Genomic DNA, 16,029 nt, shown 5'->3' with positions numbered 1-16,029 from the left:
ATATATGACGTGCTCACAAGATCAGAAGTGTCCTTTATTAACTTTTAGGTTGGGCTTCAATGACGATAACCAGGTTGGTAAGATTTGGTTCCATGTGTATATTATAGTGATGAATAATGTTTTAAGCTGAATTTTCTCTGAATTTATGTGCTTTCCCAGCATTGGCATTAACAGATTCTATTCCGATGTGTTGGATGTTGAGTTTGCCATTTTATTTATTGGAAATTATGTACGACTCTCTTTTTGTTCATCACAAGAATTTTGGGTTGAAAAATATTGATAACTTGTATGGAATCTATTATATCACTTATTTATGTTGTGTGACGATGGATATTTTATATAGCTTGGAAACCAATATTCCATACTTCTCAAGGGCCCAAGTATTGGGAAAATTACATAGTTTCATAAATTGTGTTCACTAAGATACTTCTACACATGCACAGATTCCATGTATACATGACACATTTGCAATCAATTGTGCTTCTAAGATTTTATTGTTACATTCATCATCTCACATAGGCTGGCAAGAATTGGTCCCATTTGTAGATTATCGCAATGAAACATGTTGAGATTTGTATTTTCTTGAATTTATGTTCTTTCCCAGTATAAGCATACAGATTTTGTTTTGGTGTGATGGATGTTGAGTTTTCTATTTTATTTATTGGCAAAAAAAGTCTACATAATTTGTATGGTACACCCTTTCAATCCTTCATTTTCTTGAGTAGTTATTTAGACTCTCTTCTATTGGTTAGGACTAAGTAATAGGAATAGTAGGCATAAAGACTTAGGTAGGAATAAATAGAAAGAAAGTGATACTGTTACATTTATTGTACACACCCTTTATAGAATGAATTTACCACCCTATCCATGGTTTATAGATAGAATTGATGTAGCTTGAGTAGGTATTTACACAGGGTTTGATTACTAAATTTACCACTTTACACACCCTTTATGTGTTTCATTTGACTGGTTGACTACTCTTACTGTTTTGAATTATATTAGTATTAGTTAGTATATTAGATCGATTGGGACTTACACTATTAGGAAGCTACATCCTGAGTTTATTGAGTCTATAGAATCAAGCTCTCATTTAGTCTATAGGACAGAGGAATGAAAAGTATATAGAGACAAATTTGAGAGCCAAAAACACAAAAAATAAGTGGAGTATTTGATCCAATTACTATTGGATTCACTTATTCCAAACAAGTGTATATATAATTTGTTATGGAGTTTTATGGGGTGAAGAAAAAAGTGCAAGGATTGTTGGATTAAGGCTGTGAGACGTGATGTGATGTGCTTGAGGACTGTAAAATATACCATGACTAGGTGGTATCTATTTTGCCAAAATTGCATAGGACTTGTAACTAGTCCCATACACAATAAGAAGCCCCTTGTGGAGGTATGCCAGTCCACGAGAGGTGAACATGTCACTTGGGGGAGTTGAACCCCAGTGGGCGTGATAACAACACCCCTCTTTCACTAACTAGGTAAGACCCTATTGACAACATTGTTTAGCTTTTGATTTAATAGTCTTCTGGTCTTAATTGTCTTAACAGGAGAGGGTATTATTCAATGGAATCATAGTATCTAAATGATGAACATGGGTTAAGTTTTGTTTCAAAATATTTGACTCTTGAATGCTCAAATTTTTGTGTGACCACCAAATGCAAGGCCTTTCAACCAACTGGATGTTCAAAGTAGCACAAATTATAGTGAGTGCAGTCTCACATTGCTAGAGATTGTTTTCAGTTGGAAGTGCTAAAAAGAATAATGGGAGTTTGCTAAACTGGGATTGTGAGACATATGAGTAGTTGCTTTTATACCTTGGTGAACTTTCATTTGCATATACATATATTCCAACTAATCTCTCCTTGAATTAGCAGGATGTAAAAGATTTTGTGAATGGTGGGCATGGTGTATTGGGATGTTTCCATTAACTCAGGTTCTGAACATCATGATTGAGTGTCAGGTTACAGGTAAAAACTTGGCATGTTTTGAATTAGTAATAATTTCTTTCTCAATGAAAAATTTTCATCTGCATATACATCCTAGTTGGGCTCTCTCGAAAATGGCAGAATATAAAACTTTTGTTGTTGTGTCATGGATGGCATAAAGTAATATGATTTAATTAGCTCAGGTTTTCATTAGGTCAGGTGTCGAAGATCAGGATTGAAAGTCATCTACAACCGTGGTGGTTTATCAAATAGTAATGGTGTTTTAATGAGAAACCTTCATTTGCATGTACATTCCAACTCGACTCTTTCAGAAATGGTAGAATGTACTTTTGTGTTTTGAGTATTATTGGTTAAATAAAGTAACATTATTTAGGCAACTCGGTTACTGCGTAACATCCATGATTTTCCTGTGTCTAGTCATCATCTCAAATTCTTGTGCTTGTTTTTTTTGGTGCAAACTACAAAATTGAGAGTTTTTTGCTTTTGATCAGCTACTCTGATTTTTCAATGGGAATTTATGTCTGATAATGTGGTGATTGTGCATGATTTGTTTTAATTCCTACACAGCTGTTGTGATATGTCATTCATCAAAAGATAACATTTTTTTTCAGTCTGGATTATTTTTCATTACTCCGCTGCCAAAACACAGAAGTCCCTACTGGGTTATGCATGTATTTGATTCTTGGGATTTTATGTTGGAAGTTCCTCTGTTGTTCGTTGTAATACATTTGAAATTAAACATGAGGTGTTGTTTGTGGTGTAATAATACATTTGAAATTAAACATGAGGTGTTGTTTGTGGGGTAATACATTATTCTTAAGCAGCACCTCTTGTTGATCAATGCTTTGAATCTTTTTGTATTTGATGTCATGATCCCCAGTCATTCCTGCTGTAATGGAGATTGTTCTCGCAAGAATTATTGCATGCTTAATGTATTGTCCTGATACAGTGACCTAATTATGTTTTTTTATTGTTGCAACTCCATTGATATTATTGTCAAGTTCTCATTGGTTCTATTCAATTGGAATCAATGCCTCATGAGTTTGTGATAAACTAGGGGAGGGAAGCCAGTAGTGGAATGGGGACCAATAGTGGAGATAGAACTTGACCTCTGAAGCTATAACAAATCAGAACATAGCACACCGATAACACATTATAAAAGTGGTATTAAAATAATGAAGAATGCTCACAAGTTTAAAAATAGTCCATAAACTCACTAGGCATACAATTGTCTAGAAAGTGACTCTTATTTCACTACCATACAAAACATCATGTCCAAACACATGTTTAAATTCTCTAACGTAAAGACACTTCAAATCCTTAGACATTAAGAACCATCAAATGTTTAGTCCAACAAGGTTCAATTTTGATGTATAGATTTACTATCACATCTGACAGAGAGGTTGATTGCTAGAGAATGTCTACAATAAATGATGTTACAATATGTGTAACCTCAAGCCCATATAGAGCCCAATTCTTCTTTCCCCGTGTGCATTTGATTAGACATGAATAGGTAATGCTTATCATTCAATGCTTTCCATGACCGACCCCTAAGTTTGCAATCTATAACGCAAATGAGTAACTTATTCAACTATGTTCAAAATGACCATTAATCAAATCAATCTTCCAGGGCCATTAAACATTTTAGAAGCACCAGCATTGGCTAGGAGAAACTAAGAGCCCCTAGATCATAATCAAATCAATCCTAGACACATATATCATCATTATGCATATGCAATCCATGTCGATGACCATTCACCACTCAACTTTCCAATGGAATGTTATACATTTAATCTATAATTCATGGAAGCACCATTGCGGCAACTCAGTTTACAATACTGCTCTCTAGATCACTGTCAGAATTTCATACAATGTATCTTTATTCTTGGGACTCATCAATCAAGATTTCCAATGGAGCATTATAAATCTAAACCATCATTAATGGAAGCACCATTTCTTCAACTCAGTTTACAATACTGCTCTATAGGTCACTGCAAACATTTCTCTCACCATGAATCTTTAGTTAGGGATCAACACTATTTCATAAACTCTCTCCTTTTAAAGTTTTGTTTCTTGTCACCTATGTTTACCTTAAAGTTTTTCGTTTCCTTGTTGCTATGCACTGCATCAACCTCTATTATTCTACAATATTTGTTTGTTTAATGTTTTTCTGTCATGCACGAGGAAATAGTGTTGCTCTTGTGAGGGTAAGAATGCAAGTGACAAGGGTTGATCATCTACAAAACTCTTCCTCAAATGAGGAGTTAAATCCGGTAGGTTTTGAAGAGCATAATGATATAAAAGTTGAAGAGCATATGATGTAGATGTTGAAGGTGGTGCTTCTGCATGAATTATAGTGCAAGGTGCAAGTTTAACCAAGAATATTAGTGTTAATAGAGGCCGAACTAAAGAGGATATGCTGAAGGAAATTGATGATGTTGACTTCAATGGATGCTTAATAAGAGTTGCAGTGAGAAAATATGGAACTCACCGGTATCAATACATTAGTGGCTAAATACCTCATGCAAGGAAGAAGAAGAAAGGGGTTATTATAGTGTTAATTGAACAAAAGGAGGAAATAGTTGATTGGTGTAAGGAGATACTTGAAATTGGCCATGATCTAGAGTTGATACAACTTAAGGCTAATGTTGCTCCACTTTGAGTCCATTCAAATATGGATTTTAGGGAAATCAAGGTGTGCAGGAGTTAAGAAAATATATCAAAAGCTAGTATTATGAACAATTGAAATCCTAGATACAGACAAAGCTATGGATTTACACCCCACAATTATGACCAAGTTCTATTACACTCTATCCAAGGCATACAAAGATCATTCATACAGTTTACAAAATATATATGCAATTGTGACGAGTTTCCTTTCCAAGTTGGAAGGAATTGTGGCATGTGGATAAATGCCAAGAGAATGAGTGAAAATGTGCCAAAGTGTTTCCTAACAACAACATGGATAACTATATTTTGTTGTGCAATTACAATTGGTTTATCAATGTCTAGGCTATATTTGTTTTAGGGAAATAAAAATATGAAGAACCATGTCAAGAATTGTGAGCAAGGAATATCTGTGGTTGCACATCCTAATGCATGGATGACTAAATAATTGTTTATGATTTGGCTATACCATTTTGTCACTTTTTACCTGGAGGCGTCTATCTTACAAACATATACTTGTTAATTTTTTATGGCCATCACAACAACATAGTTTTGCGAACCATAGAGGCAAACACGATAGGCATACATAGTGTTGGCACTGCTTAGACATTACTCATAAGTTGCAACCCCTAGAAGTGTTTTTGAGACTTTTAAGAATTATTTAAGGTTTGAGAGAATAAATTGGATGGCAAAGAACCCGTGGAGAGAGGTAAAAAGGTTTGAAACAATTGAAATTGCTAGCATATCTATTGAAAGGACCTTGACACTCTCTAATATTAATGTGAAATATAGGTGCAATGGAATTTGGCTAGTCAATTATGATGTTCTTACCAATTATGAGGCTTGTAGCCAAGTTTTTGAAATACCTGGTGATAAAGATGCAAAAGTTGTTATAAACAGGTTGAGTCTACCTCAAGGATGTTATCATCTATTAGGTGATGATGATGAACATGGCAATGCTACTTAAGAATATGATGGAGCAATTCAAGAAATAATAGTAGTTTTTTATGACAAAAACCACATATAAATTTTACAAATGCTAATCAAAATGAAATTGTTGAAATGAATATGATTGAAGGTGGTCGAGTGATGGGAAGCATTAATGAGCTGTAGAATTTTCTCTACAAATCAGCTAGCTCACTGATATCATGTAGAAATTTCACCTGCAGATCAAACTGATATATGCAATGTACTAGAGCATAATACTATATTTACATCTACCATAAACTTTGCGGAAGCTTAATCAAACATGAGCAACATCAAGCATGAACAAATATAACTGATAAGAAGGAATCAATCACATAACATAGAATATATCACTGGGGAAAGCACCAGCATAAAACCCCAACTCTGTATTATCAATCAAGTGGAAATCCTCAACGACATACAAAAAGAATCAACTCAAAAGCTATCCTGCTCTCTCTGTACTCTGATGATCTGTATCATGAACCAATCTAGCCCTGTATATAAAGGCTGCTCCTCTGGTCCAATCCCCTATTTCCTTGCACAGTTTTGATTGGAATTCAATTACAAAAGCACATGTAATTGTCCTGATCATACCTACTGTCAACCATAGGTCCAACTACGCAATCCTTGAGGACACTAGTTCCACTTGCATGCAAGGAATATTCCAAAGGAAGATCCAAGCATCTGATAGTACATTGTCCCACATCTGATCTCAACTGGGTCTCTGACAGAACTAACATACAACAGTTATCCATGAGTGAATCCTCGGTTATCTAAAATAATAGTTGTCACATGCATGCAAGCATTAACAAACTATATTTTATTATTTTAACAACTTGTTAAAATAATCTAACTGGACTTGACTAGTTAGAACTAAGTCAATTGATTCTCTCAGTATAGAACTCATACTTATTCCCTCAATCAATGGGACAACTCATGTGCATGCTCACAAAGACTTCAAATTCGAATTTCCTTAACTAATTAACTCAACTAAATTAATTAATTAATATTTTCAACTGTTGTTAAGACCAAAATTAATTTTACTTCCTATAGACTAGGGATTGCTATAAATAGGAAGGGACTAGAAATGCTATTTTTAGAACTTTCTATTTTTAGCAGTTTCACGTCTCACCCAAGGTGGCCAATGACCTCACTAGCTAAACTGTTATTTTTAGACATGCTATTTTTAGGACTTCTATTTATAGCACATTCTAAATTTAACATTTCTTGTTGCACATATTTCAACATGAGCAATTTGCATTGCCAAGCCAAGTGACCCTACATGAGTGGTTAGCGGAAGCCATGATGAATATGAATTGAAATGATCTTTACGAAAACTAATGAAGAAATCCTTAACATGCCTTCATTGTGCTGGGCCATAAGGTGTTTAGGTGGTGGGTTTCCAAAGTTACATAAATCCTTTACTGTTGGTCTATTAAACTCCATCATTCAAGGTAGGAACCATTTGTTGGTTGGGTAAGATACAACTATTCAGGTAAGAGAAAGGAAGGTCAGTAAGTAAGGTGGGCATGTTTCATTTTCCTACTTGCATAAAGCCTTCTTGAAGGGGAGGGACTTTTAACAGAATGACTCAAAACAAAAGATTGCATCGTAAGACCACAGGTAAGGTTCATGGGTATGGGATTCCCTCGATTCAACACTTCATGACATGGTAGAATGACTTTCATAACTTATATATTTCTTGAAGAACGGAGTGTAATGACCAAATATCATATGGAAGGATGAACTATCTGAAGGTCGATGGCTTAACCCGGAGAGCGAATGAATGTGTTTATAAATTTCCCCTGCAAATATAACAACTTCTCCTTACAATGAGGCTGCAAATTTGTAGAAGCAAGAAAGTCCTTTGTCACAATTAGGCTAGCATTTGAGAAATTGGTTTGATATGGAATCAACAAGGTAGTGATGAAAACACAAGGAAACAAAAGTTGGGAGAAAAGTAAAACAAAATTTGTACAAACATTAATCTCTCATAGCTTAACAAAAGTGGTAGAGAAAAAATTAATTTCTCCTACCTTGACAGAAATGGTGGTCAAGATCAACACATACAAGAACTTTGTTGTGGAATATTATCAAAACTAATAGAAGGGTATGAAAGAGTGTACAGTGAGAACAAAACTAATAGAAGGCTATTAAAGAGTGTACAATAAGAACCTTGACAAACACGGCCACTGAAACTTGCAACATTATTTGTAGGAAGAGAAAATTATGTTTCTTTTTTTCCAAAACATGTATGTTAGTATATTACAGTTTAATAAATATGTTTTTCTATTATCATAAATGGTTTCATACTTTAACAAAACATTCTCCAAAACTTTACAATGTTTTATTATTTAGTAAAAGATTTGTCAAGATCTTACAAGATTTTATAATTCAGTGAAAGATTCGCCATGACTTTACAAGATAATATAATCTGGTGAGATTCGCCATGACTTTACAAGATAATATAATCTGGTGAGAGATTCGCCAAAAAAATATATATACATATTATATTATTGATAAAATTACCTCCCATTTTTCCTATGTATCATGGATATTTTCCCATTTATTATACATATAAAATTTAGGTGATTCTTAAAAATTTAGGATAGAGAGAACCTAAAAAAAACTCATATAGTTGATTCATATTCAACAATCATTAGCTACAAAACTTAAAAACAAAAATAATTGATAAAAATTGTAAACAATGAGAAAAATAGTTAAATTTTTTATCATATACACAGAAAAAACTGTCTTAAAGCCGAAAAAAAATATTAATTTATAATTTGCATGCCAACTACCATATATTCAGCTTTGCTAGCCACTGAATAATTATGGGTGGACCAATGAGCCACACAGTTAGAAAAAAACACCTAAGAAATCACCAGCTGATGATCTTTTATTTCTGGATAATTTTAGATATTCAAGTTCTACAATCACAACTTGATAAAAATCTCAAGTGGGGGAGTTGCAGTAATCAGTGGCCTGGACCGCTAAAGTAGGTATCTCGTGACATACAAAGATGTAATTGCGGTGACTTCTGTGTTGGAATGACTGGCACATTCGTGTTTTTCTTGACCACTTGCAAAACCAACCATCACATTAAAGACTCAGGACACGAGAAAACAATTTTAATTCACACAAACCAACTTAATACTTCTATTATGAGATAGAAAAACGGGATTCAGGTCAGATTCAGAGGTTCTTCATGGCGACACTGACATGCCAGACAATGCAAAGATTGCTCGTACCAAACTCTGATATCCCGACACTTCATCTCGTAGTATACAAAATGCCAAACGACCTTTAGAACAATCACATTACAATATATAGAGAAACCCTGTATAAATATTTCAATTATTTGATCCCTTGGCCTTTGTGGCCTTTGTGGCCTCCACCATGTCCAAGGATTTATCCCTGGAATGGTCCTTTTTCCAGAACTTGAAGCTGAACAGTCTCACCCTCTCCTGTAACATCACCTCCACTTGCTCGAAGGACAGGCCCTTGGTTTCAGGCATGAAGACCAGGGTGAAAAAGAGGCCAGCCACCGCTATGCAGCCGAACAGTAAAAATGTATCAGAGGTTCCAATGGCCACTGTCAGAGTGAGAAATGTCTGTGCCACAATCAAGTTGGAGATCCAACATGCAGTTGCAGCAATTCCTCCACACAGGCCCCTGAACTTGAGAGGGTATATCTCAGAATTGACCACCCATGGAACTGTGCCCATTCCAGGGGAGAAGAATGCGATGTAGAGAGCCAGTCCAATAATGGCCAGGAACCCCATTTTACTTGGGCATCCTCGAGTGAACCATGGACGATTGCCGATTTTGCTGCAAATATCTTTGGTGGTGGAGTTTGCAATCAAGCATGCTCCAGGCAGAAGCTGCAAAAGAAACACGAAACACAGATTATATCAGTACATGGAAATTGATGGTTTGACAGAGTCATGAAACACAGATTATATCGGTACATGGAAATTGATGGTTTGACAGAGTCATGTAAATCAAATTTTGTGAGTTTTTTATTACATATATATGGATTCACTAGTCTGAAAAATTCTTAAGTACATAATTTACAATCCAAATTTGTGACCTCAATAAATAATTACAAAAATTGTGAATAAATTAAACAAAATATACTTTAAAAAACGCTCCAAAATATATAACAAATAAACAAAAACTAAAAAAACCTATATATTCTTTTATCAAGAAACAGGTACAGGAAAAAAATTAATATAGATTAAAATTCCAAATCCCCAACATTTCCACATGTCAATGGAAAGATATAAAGATAAAAACATGGAGATTTAACAGTCCAGAATATTAAATTTCACTGAACCCAATACCCACACATGTTCATGTAACAAAATAACAAAATAGCTTACAGCATCACATATAAAAGTCTTATAATAGTGACCTGACACCCACATCACAGTCAACTTGCAGTGATAGGACTACTACCTAGAAGGATCACAGGGATAACAAAACCCAACATCCAACATTTAGACATCTTACCGTAGTAAAATAACTTGTAATGCCACATGATAGACAGGTTCTACAATCCTTAATAAGCCATCACAACCAAACCACACCGAGATTGCAGACATATCAGTAGTACCAGCCAGGATGTAAGATAACGATGGTACTATAAATTCAATATAGTGATATGACTGGTTTTTATTTTGATTGGTAGATTTCAGGAATATTTGAGAAAAAAGGTCTGTTTAGCTGCTGTCATTGAATTTCAAGATACTTTCTGAACTTGCAATTGGAATAAGTTCAACCAATAATATGTCATTATTGATATGTCACACTATTATTTTAAGATATTTTCACTGCAATTGAAATAAATTATACCAGTAATATGCTACTATTGATATGTCATTACACAGAGCAAAATTACAACTATTTGAATTCACTTGCTTTATCAAATTTCCCAAATATTTCTGAATCTGCAATTTCAACCTACAAACCACCCAATAAAAAGCAGAACAAATCAAGAGAGAATTTGAAAATACCTGATTTCCTGAGGCAGCACAGAAGCCACAGTCCGGATTGGCCTTCAGGCATCTCGTACAGTCCCAGATCCCTGGGGCTTCTGCATAAGCTGGGCAAGTATAGTTGGCGTAATGCTGGGTTGCGACACTGCTCACCAGAGGCGAGTGGTGCGCGGTCTGATAGAAAACACCGGCCAACATTCCCAGAGCCAAAATACATCCGCACAGACTGAATATCACGAGTTTTTTCCTTCCCGCTTTGTCGATCAGATAAATGCTCGCAATGGAACCGGAAGCGTTGAGGCCCGATGTGATGAGCGAAAGCAGGAGAGCGGTCTGGTTGGAAGCGAATCCAGCCAATTGCACAATGGTCGGACTGTAATACATAACGGTGTTGATTCCGACAAATTGTTGAAATACCTGCAGAGGATGACAATAGCCCCAAATCATGAGCAGAGCTTACCATATTTTTCCACTGGTTTATACTTATCTTGCTGCAACCCCAATACTATAGTTGTTGGTAGATACTGGTGTAATGACAATAGCCCCAAATCATGAGCAGAGCTTATCATATTTTTCCACTGGTTTATACTTATCTTGCTGCAACCCCAATACTATAATTGTTGGTAGATACTGGTGTATAATTAGTCAGATTAATTGGGTTTATTTTGGGTGGTTAAAAAGAATTATTTTGTTTTCCGTACTTAGATTTAATTCTCAATCCAGAAATTGTTTTTATTTTGGGTAATTAAGAAAAATTATTTTGTTCTTTCCACTTAAATTCAATTTTCAAATCCAGTAATTATTAGTTCTTTTCTTTGTTAATTAAAATTATTTTAAGTTATTAATGAAATTTATTTTATCTTTCATATTTAAATTCAATTTCTATAATTAATAGATTAAATTAATATCTAGTATATTGTTATAATGGTTTTTGAGTCTAATTATTGAAAATATGTGAATATCTTTAAATCCCTGAAAAATATCTTATTTTTTGAAAATTATTTTATCTTTACTTATGTTGTGTATTGCATGAAATATTATATATTTGTTTATAAAACTAAATGAATTTATCTTTCCCCCACAAATTTTTTCCCTTCACACAAATCGAACTTTAAATTTTAAATTATAATGTAACATTAAATAACTATTTTTTACAACAAAAAAGACATCTTTATCTTATCTTGATTGATTGCAGATTCTGGAAATATCCCAAAATGAGATAAACAATCAGACAAAATAAAGGTGTCAATTGTTTTACGTCGATACTGTCTATAAGATTGTAGATTTTGATTGCAGATTCTGGAAATATCCCAAAATGAAATAAACAATCACAAAAAATAAAAGTATCAATTGTTTGACCTCGCTACTGTCCATAAGATTGTAGATTTTCTTCTAATTACTTAAATTTTAAACAACTAATTTTTCCGAGAAGAAAAAGCATTCTTATCCTGATTATAAATTTTGGAAATATCCCAAAATCTGGCAAAATCGGGCAACATTCAATTGACATATCCCAAAATCTGGCAAAATCAGACAACATTCAGGTCAATTGTTTGACCTGTACGTGAGATTCTATTCTGTGATATTCTTCCCAAAATCTACAATTGGGATAAGTTCAGCACTGTTAGTTACTTACTATTTCTTAACAATGTTGCCTTATTTCAATTTTATTTTTACCTGAAGGCCCACACCCACGAACAGCGCATATCGTATTTCTTTGGTAGACCAAAGCTCCGAATACCGAACGTTGCCCGAGGATCCAAGCTGCTGTTTTTCCAGCTCCAAAGTTTCCTTGAGGGATTGGATCTCTTCTTCAACCTCATCGGGCGAGTATATCCGTTTCAGAACTGCCACAGCCTCGGCTTCTCCTTTCTGCAAATCATTTCAGACGATCAAATACGAGGAAATCCAGGTCAATCAATCAAACTACCAGAATTTCAAGATAGGGTTGACTAACTACCTTTCTGTACAACCAACGGGGAGATTCCGGCAGGGTGAGCATCAGAATGAATTGCAAAAGTGCTGGCATGCCTGCAACGCCCAGCATCCAGCGCCAGGTTCCCGGTGCCTGTTGATCAATCAAGAATTTTCAAACGATCAAATTGATATAATTTTGCCAAAGAATTTTAGAATGGTTTCCGAGTGTGAAGTGTTCACTCAAAATATGAAGTATATACATACACTATCTTCAATATTATGTATATACACCATTATAAATATTTTGTATTTTAATTTTTAATAAATTAATAAAGTCGGAACAAGATTCTGTAAACTTTTATTTTATATACACAATTATTACTTTGTTTTGTTTTTTTAAATAACTAAAATCTGAACAGAACTCAAGATCAAACCTCACGAGAAGTGATAAAAAATAACTAGAAAACAAAACTCAAGATCAAACCTCAACCTCAACCTCACCCTGAGTGATTAAAAACAACTAGAAAACAAAACTCAAGATCAAACCTCAACCTCACTACTAGTGATAAAAAACAACTAGAAAACAACTAGCCTAATGACCAGCTTAAAGACTGGTACACAGCCTTAATTAAAAGGGTATTTCCTCTGCAATCTGTTTTTATGACTGGTTGTTAAGGAAAAGATTTTCTGGTTGTTGATGAAAAGATTTTTCTGGTTTTATGACTGCATACCTTGGTGAAACCGAGATTAATCAGATAAGATAAGAACTGGCCTCCAGTGATCAGGAACCCATTAGTACTAACTAACGCTCCTCTCACTCTGGCAGGCGATGACTCTGAGATATACAGCGGAGCAGTCATGGAGGCCATCCCCACGCCCAATCCCACAAACACTCGCCCAGATACCAACACGCTCGGGTTCGGCGCGGCAGCCATGAGAATAGCTCCGAGGAAAAACAGAGCATCCGCCAGCAACAGCGCGAATCGTCGCCCGAACCTATCGTTAACCCAACCCCCAAAAGCCGCCCCGACTATCGCGCCAGCAACGGCCATGCTAACTATAATTTCCTGCAACCAACAAACCCAACCAATCAACCCAAACATCCAACTAAAAACAAAAAACAAAAAACCATTCAGATTCATTAAATTCTCATTACCTGTAGCGTGGTGCTGTGATCCACTTGTTTAAAATCATCTCGAATGTACAAGAGAGCTCCGGAAATGACTCCTGCAAAATCAGCCACCATTATTAGACATCTCCCAAAAAAAAAAACTGCCCAGCATGAATCAAATTCCTCTCCATGCAAATTTAGAACTGCCCAGCATGAATCAAATTCCTCTCCATGCAAATTTAAAACTGCCCAGCATGAATCAAATTCCTCTCCATGCAAATATAAAAAAATTATTCTGGTTAAAGATCTCAACCAAAACGACCAAACATTAATTTTATCTTCAGATCTAGAAAGCATCAAGAGAGTAAAAAATTTCATTCCCTCTCAAAAAAAACATGGTTAGTGGTTCTTCAAAGAAAAAATCCTCTTTGTGCAAATCCTCTGCAAATTTCTTTAACTTTCATTCCCTTTCAAAAACCCATGGCTAGTAATCCTTCAAAGAAACAAAATCCTTTTTATGCCCATCTTCTGCAAATTTCTTTACATTGTTGAGTTTCCACAATCAATTTTTTTAAGATATGTTTTCCAGATCTATCACATAAAAAAATTCTAGAATTTTAGTTTGGTGCATCTCATAAGTGTGATTTATCTAAAAAAACACACTTATTAACATGCACCATTTGTAAGAGGAGCTTCGGCATAAATCACATATAGAGATCTTTGTGGACGCGTTTCGAACCAGCAAGTGTGGCTCATCGTCAGGACAAATTATTACATCTTCACCTCTCTTTTTTTCAAAAAAAAATACTTGATGGGATGAACCATGCTGTGTGGTTCAAGTGATAAATTTCTGATAAATTTCTATGGGATGAATCTGAAAGATGAATTTCAAATCAATTCTAATCTCATAAGTTTCAATTCAAATCTTTTTTAACAAAAAATTTTGACCATCTTTTGAAAAACACTCCTTATTCACCTGTGTCATAGCCAAAGAGCAAGCCTCCAAGGCCGGCTGACAATGCAAGCCTCAAAACGAACGGGTTTTGTCTGATCAGTGACAGACAGTTTGAGAATTCCTCTTTATCGGGCTTTGTCGGACCACCCTCCATCTGCTTCACCAAAGAAGACAGCAATGGCGTTTCAGAAATTCAATCAAAAAAAAAACCAGCAACAACAAGCACAGAGACTCAAGGCATGCTAAAATTGCCTTAGCATTCCCTGGCAACAGCAGCAACAGGAACAGTAACAGCAACAGCAATAGTTCAACAGTATTACGGAGCAACTTCTTTTTTTTAGTCTGCACTTCCAACCTTTGCCTCTCAAACTATTCTCCCCCTTTGGAGTCTGCGGCCCTCCTTTTATAAAGCAAAAGTCCGGTGTCCTGCCCGCTGTAACTATTCTTTCACCCCCCGAGTAAATCGTGGGACGGGGAGTTATTAACCCTAAGTCATGGCATGCTGGAATTTATACATGCCGTCTTGTAGTTCGTTGCTGAATCTGCTACGTGTCGCTCTACCGTAGGAGGCAGAGAATCACTTGAATTTAGTTAAGCCTAGAATGGATGGATAAACCTCAGAGAGAGTTTGAGTCTAACCTGGACTTCTCCGATTCCCCCGTTCTCGTACATCCTTAACGTCCCCATGACATGGGCATGGGGAATTTAAGGGGCAAATTTCTATTAGTAATCTCAAAAAAATAATGCATTTTAGTTGCATGTCTTGTCCAAATATTGTGTTTGGTCACGATATTTTTAACAAAACTATTATTAATCTTTTTTCTAGTTAATATTTTTTTAATATGGTTGTTTGAAATTTTTAGCAAAACTATTTTAATCTTTTTCTTGGTTAATATTTTTTAATCTTGTTGTTTGAAATTTTTAGCAAAACTATTTTTAATATTTTTCATGGTTAATATTTTTTAATCGTGTTGTTTGAATTTTTAGCAAAATTATTTTTAATCTTTTTCTTTGTTAATATTTTTTAATCTTGTTGTTTGAAATTTAGCTAAAAACTTCATGGCATTGGCTATAAGAGAACCGAAAGAGCGGGTCCAGGTGTCCGCGGGTCCCAGGTGTCCATCTTCCTTATGTACAGGGGGCCACAGATAAGATTGTTAGGATTCTTAATAGGCATAATGTCCCCTCGACCTTTAGACCCCTCAACACCATCCGTAAATCCCTCAGATGTGTGAAGGATCCTATCAACCCTAAAGACATGAAAGAGGTTTATATTATTCCTTGTTCCTGTGGGGCACCCTATATTGGTAACACTGGTCGCTCCATTAGTCAAAGGATTAGTGAGCATGCAGCTGACCTCAGGCATAGGAGAACCAAGTCTTCCGCTTTAACTGAGCATGCAGAGACTATCAATCATCATGTCTGCATAGAGGAGGGAGTGTTATCGCTAGGGTTTCG

The 16,029-nt window shown here is 35.3% G+C and overlaps 1 protein-coding gene across 1 annotated transcript; it reads right to left on the bottom strand.

The window, feature by feature from the left end:
* Positions 1-8,460: 8,460 nt before the first annotated feature.
* Positions 8,461-14,977, bottom strand: LOC149226971 (putative inositol transporter 2). Its single transcript, XM_089377648.1, has 8 exons — positions 14,824-14,977; positions 14,593-14,725; positions 13,662-13,732; positions 13,237-13,572; positions 12,549-12,656; positions 12,266-12,460; positions 10,607-11,005; positions 8,461-9,472 (listed from the first exon to the last, which is right to left on the bottom strand). The coding sequence occupies exons 2-8, from the start codon at positions 14,723-14,725 to the stop codon at positions 8,942-8,944; spliced, it is 1,773 nt and encodes a 590-aa protein (XP_089233774.1). The 5' UTR covers positions 14,824-14,977; the 3' UTR covers positions 8,461-8,941.
* Positions 14,978-16,029: the final 1,052 nt, after the last annotated feature.

Source organism: Pinus tabuliformis, chromosome J (genome assembly GCF_031772625.1).
Source record: "Pinus tabuliformis cultivar Carrire ecotype Pingquan chromosome J, CPIR1, whole genome shotgun sequence".
Classification (NCBI taxonomy): domain Eukaryota; kingdom Viridiplantae; phylum Streptophyta; class Pinopsida; order Pinales; family Pinaceae; genus Pinus; species Pinus tabuliformis.
Note: the sequence above shows the minus strand (reverse complement) of the source record. Positions and strands in the feature narration are given on the sequence as shown.

Bases quoted from the DNA above. Each gene is read 5' to 3' on its own strand.
- LOC149226971 (XM_089377648.1), bottom strand. From the start codon at position 14,725: ATGGAGGGTGGTCCGACAAAGCCCGATAAAGAGGAATTCTCAAACTGT. The intron at 13,733-14,592 runs GTGAATAAGGAG...CTGATTTTGCAG, and splicing joins GCTCTTTGGCTATGACACAG to GAGTCATTTCCGGAGCTCTC. The intron at 12,657-13,236 runs GTATGCAGTCAT...ATTGATCAACAG, and splicing joins TTAATCTCGGTTTCACCAAG to GCACCGGGAACCTGGCGCTG.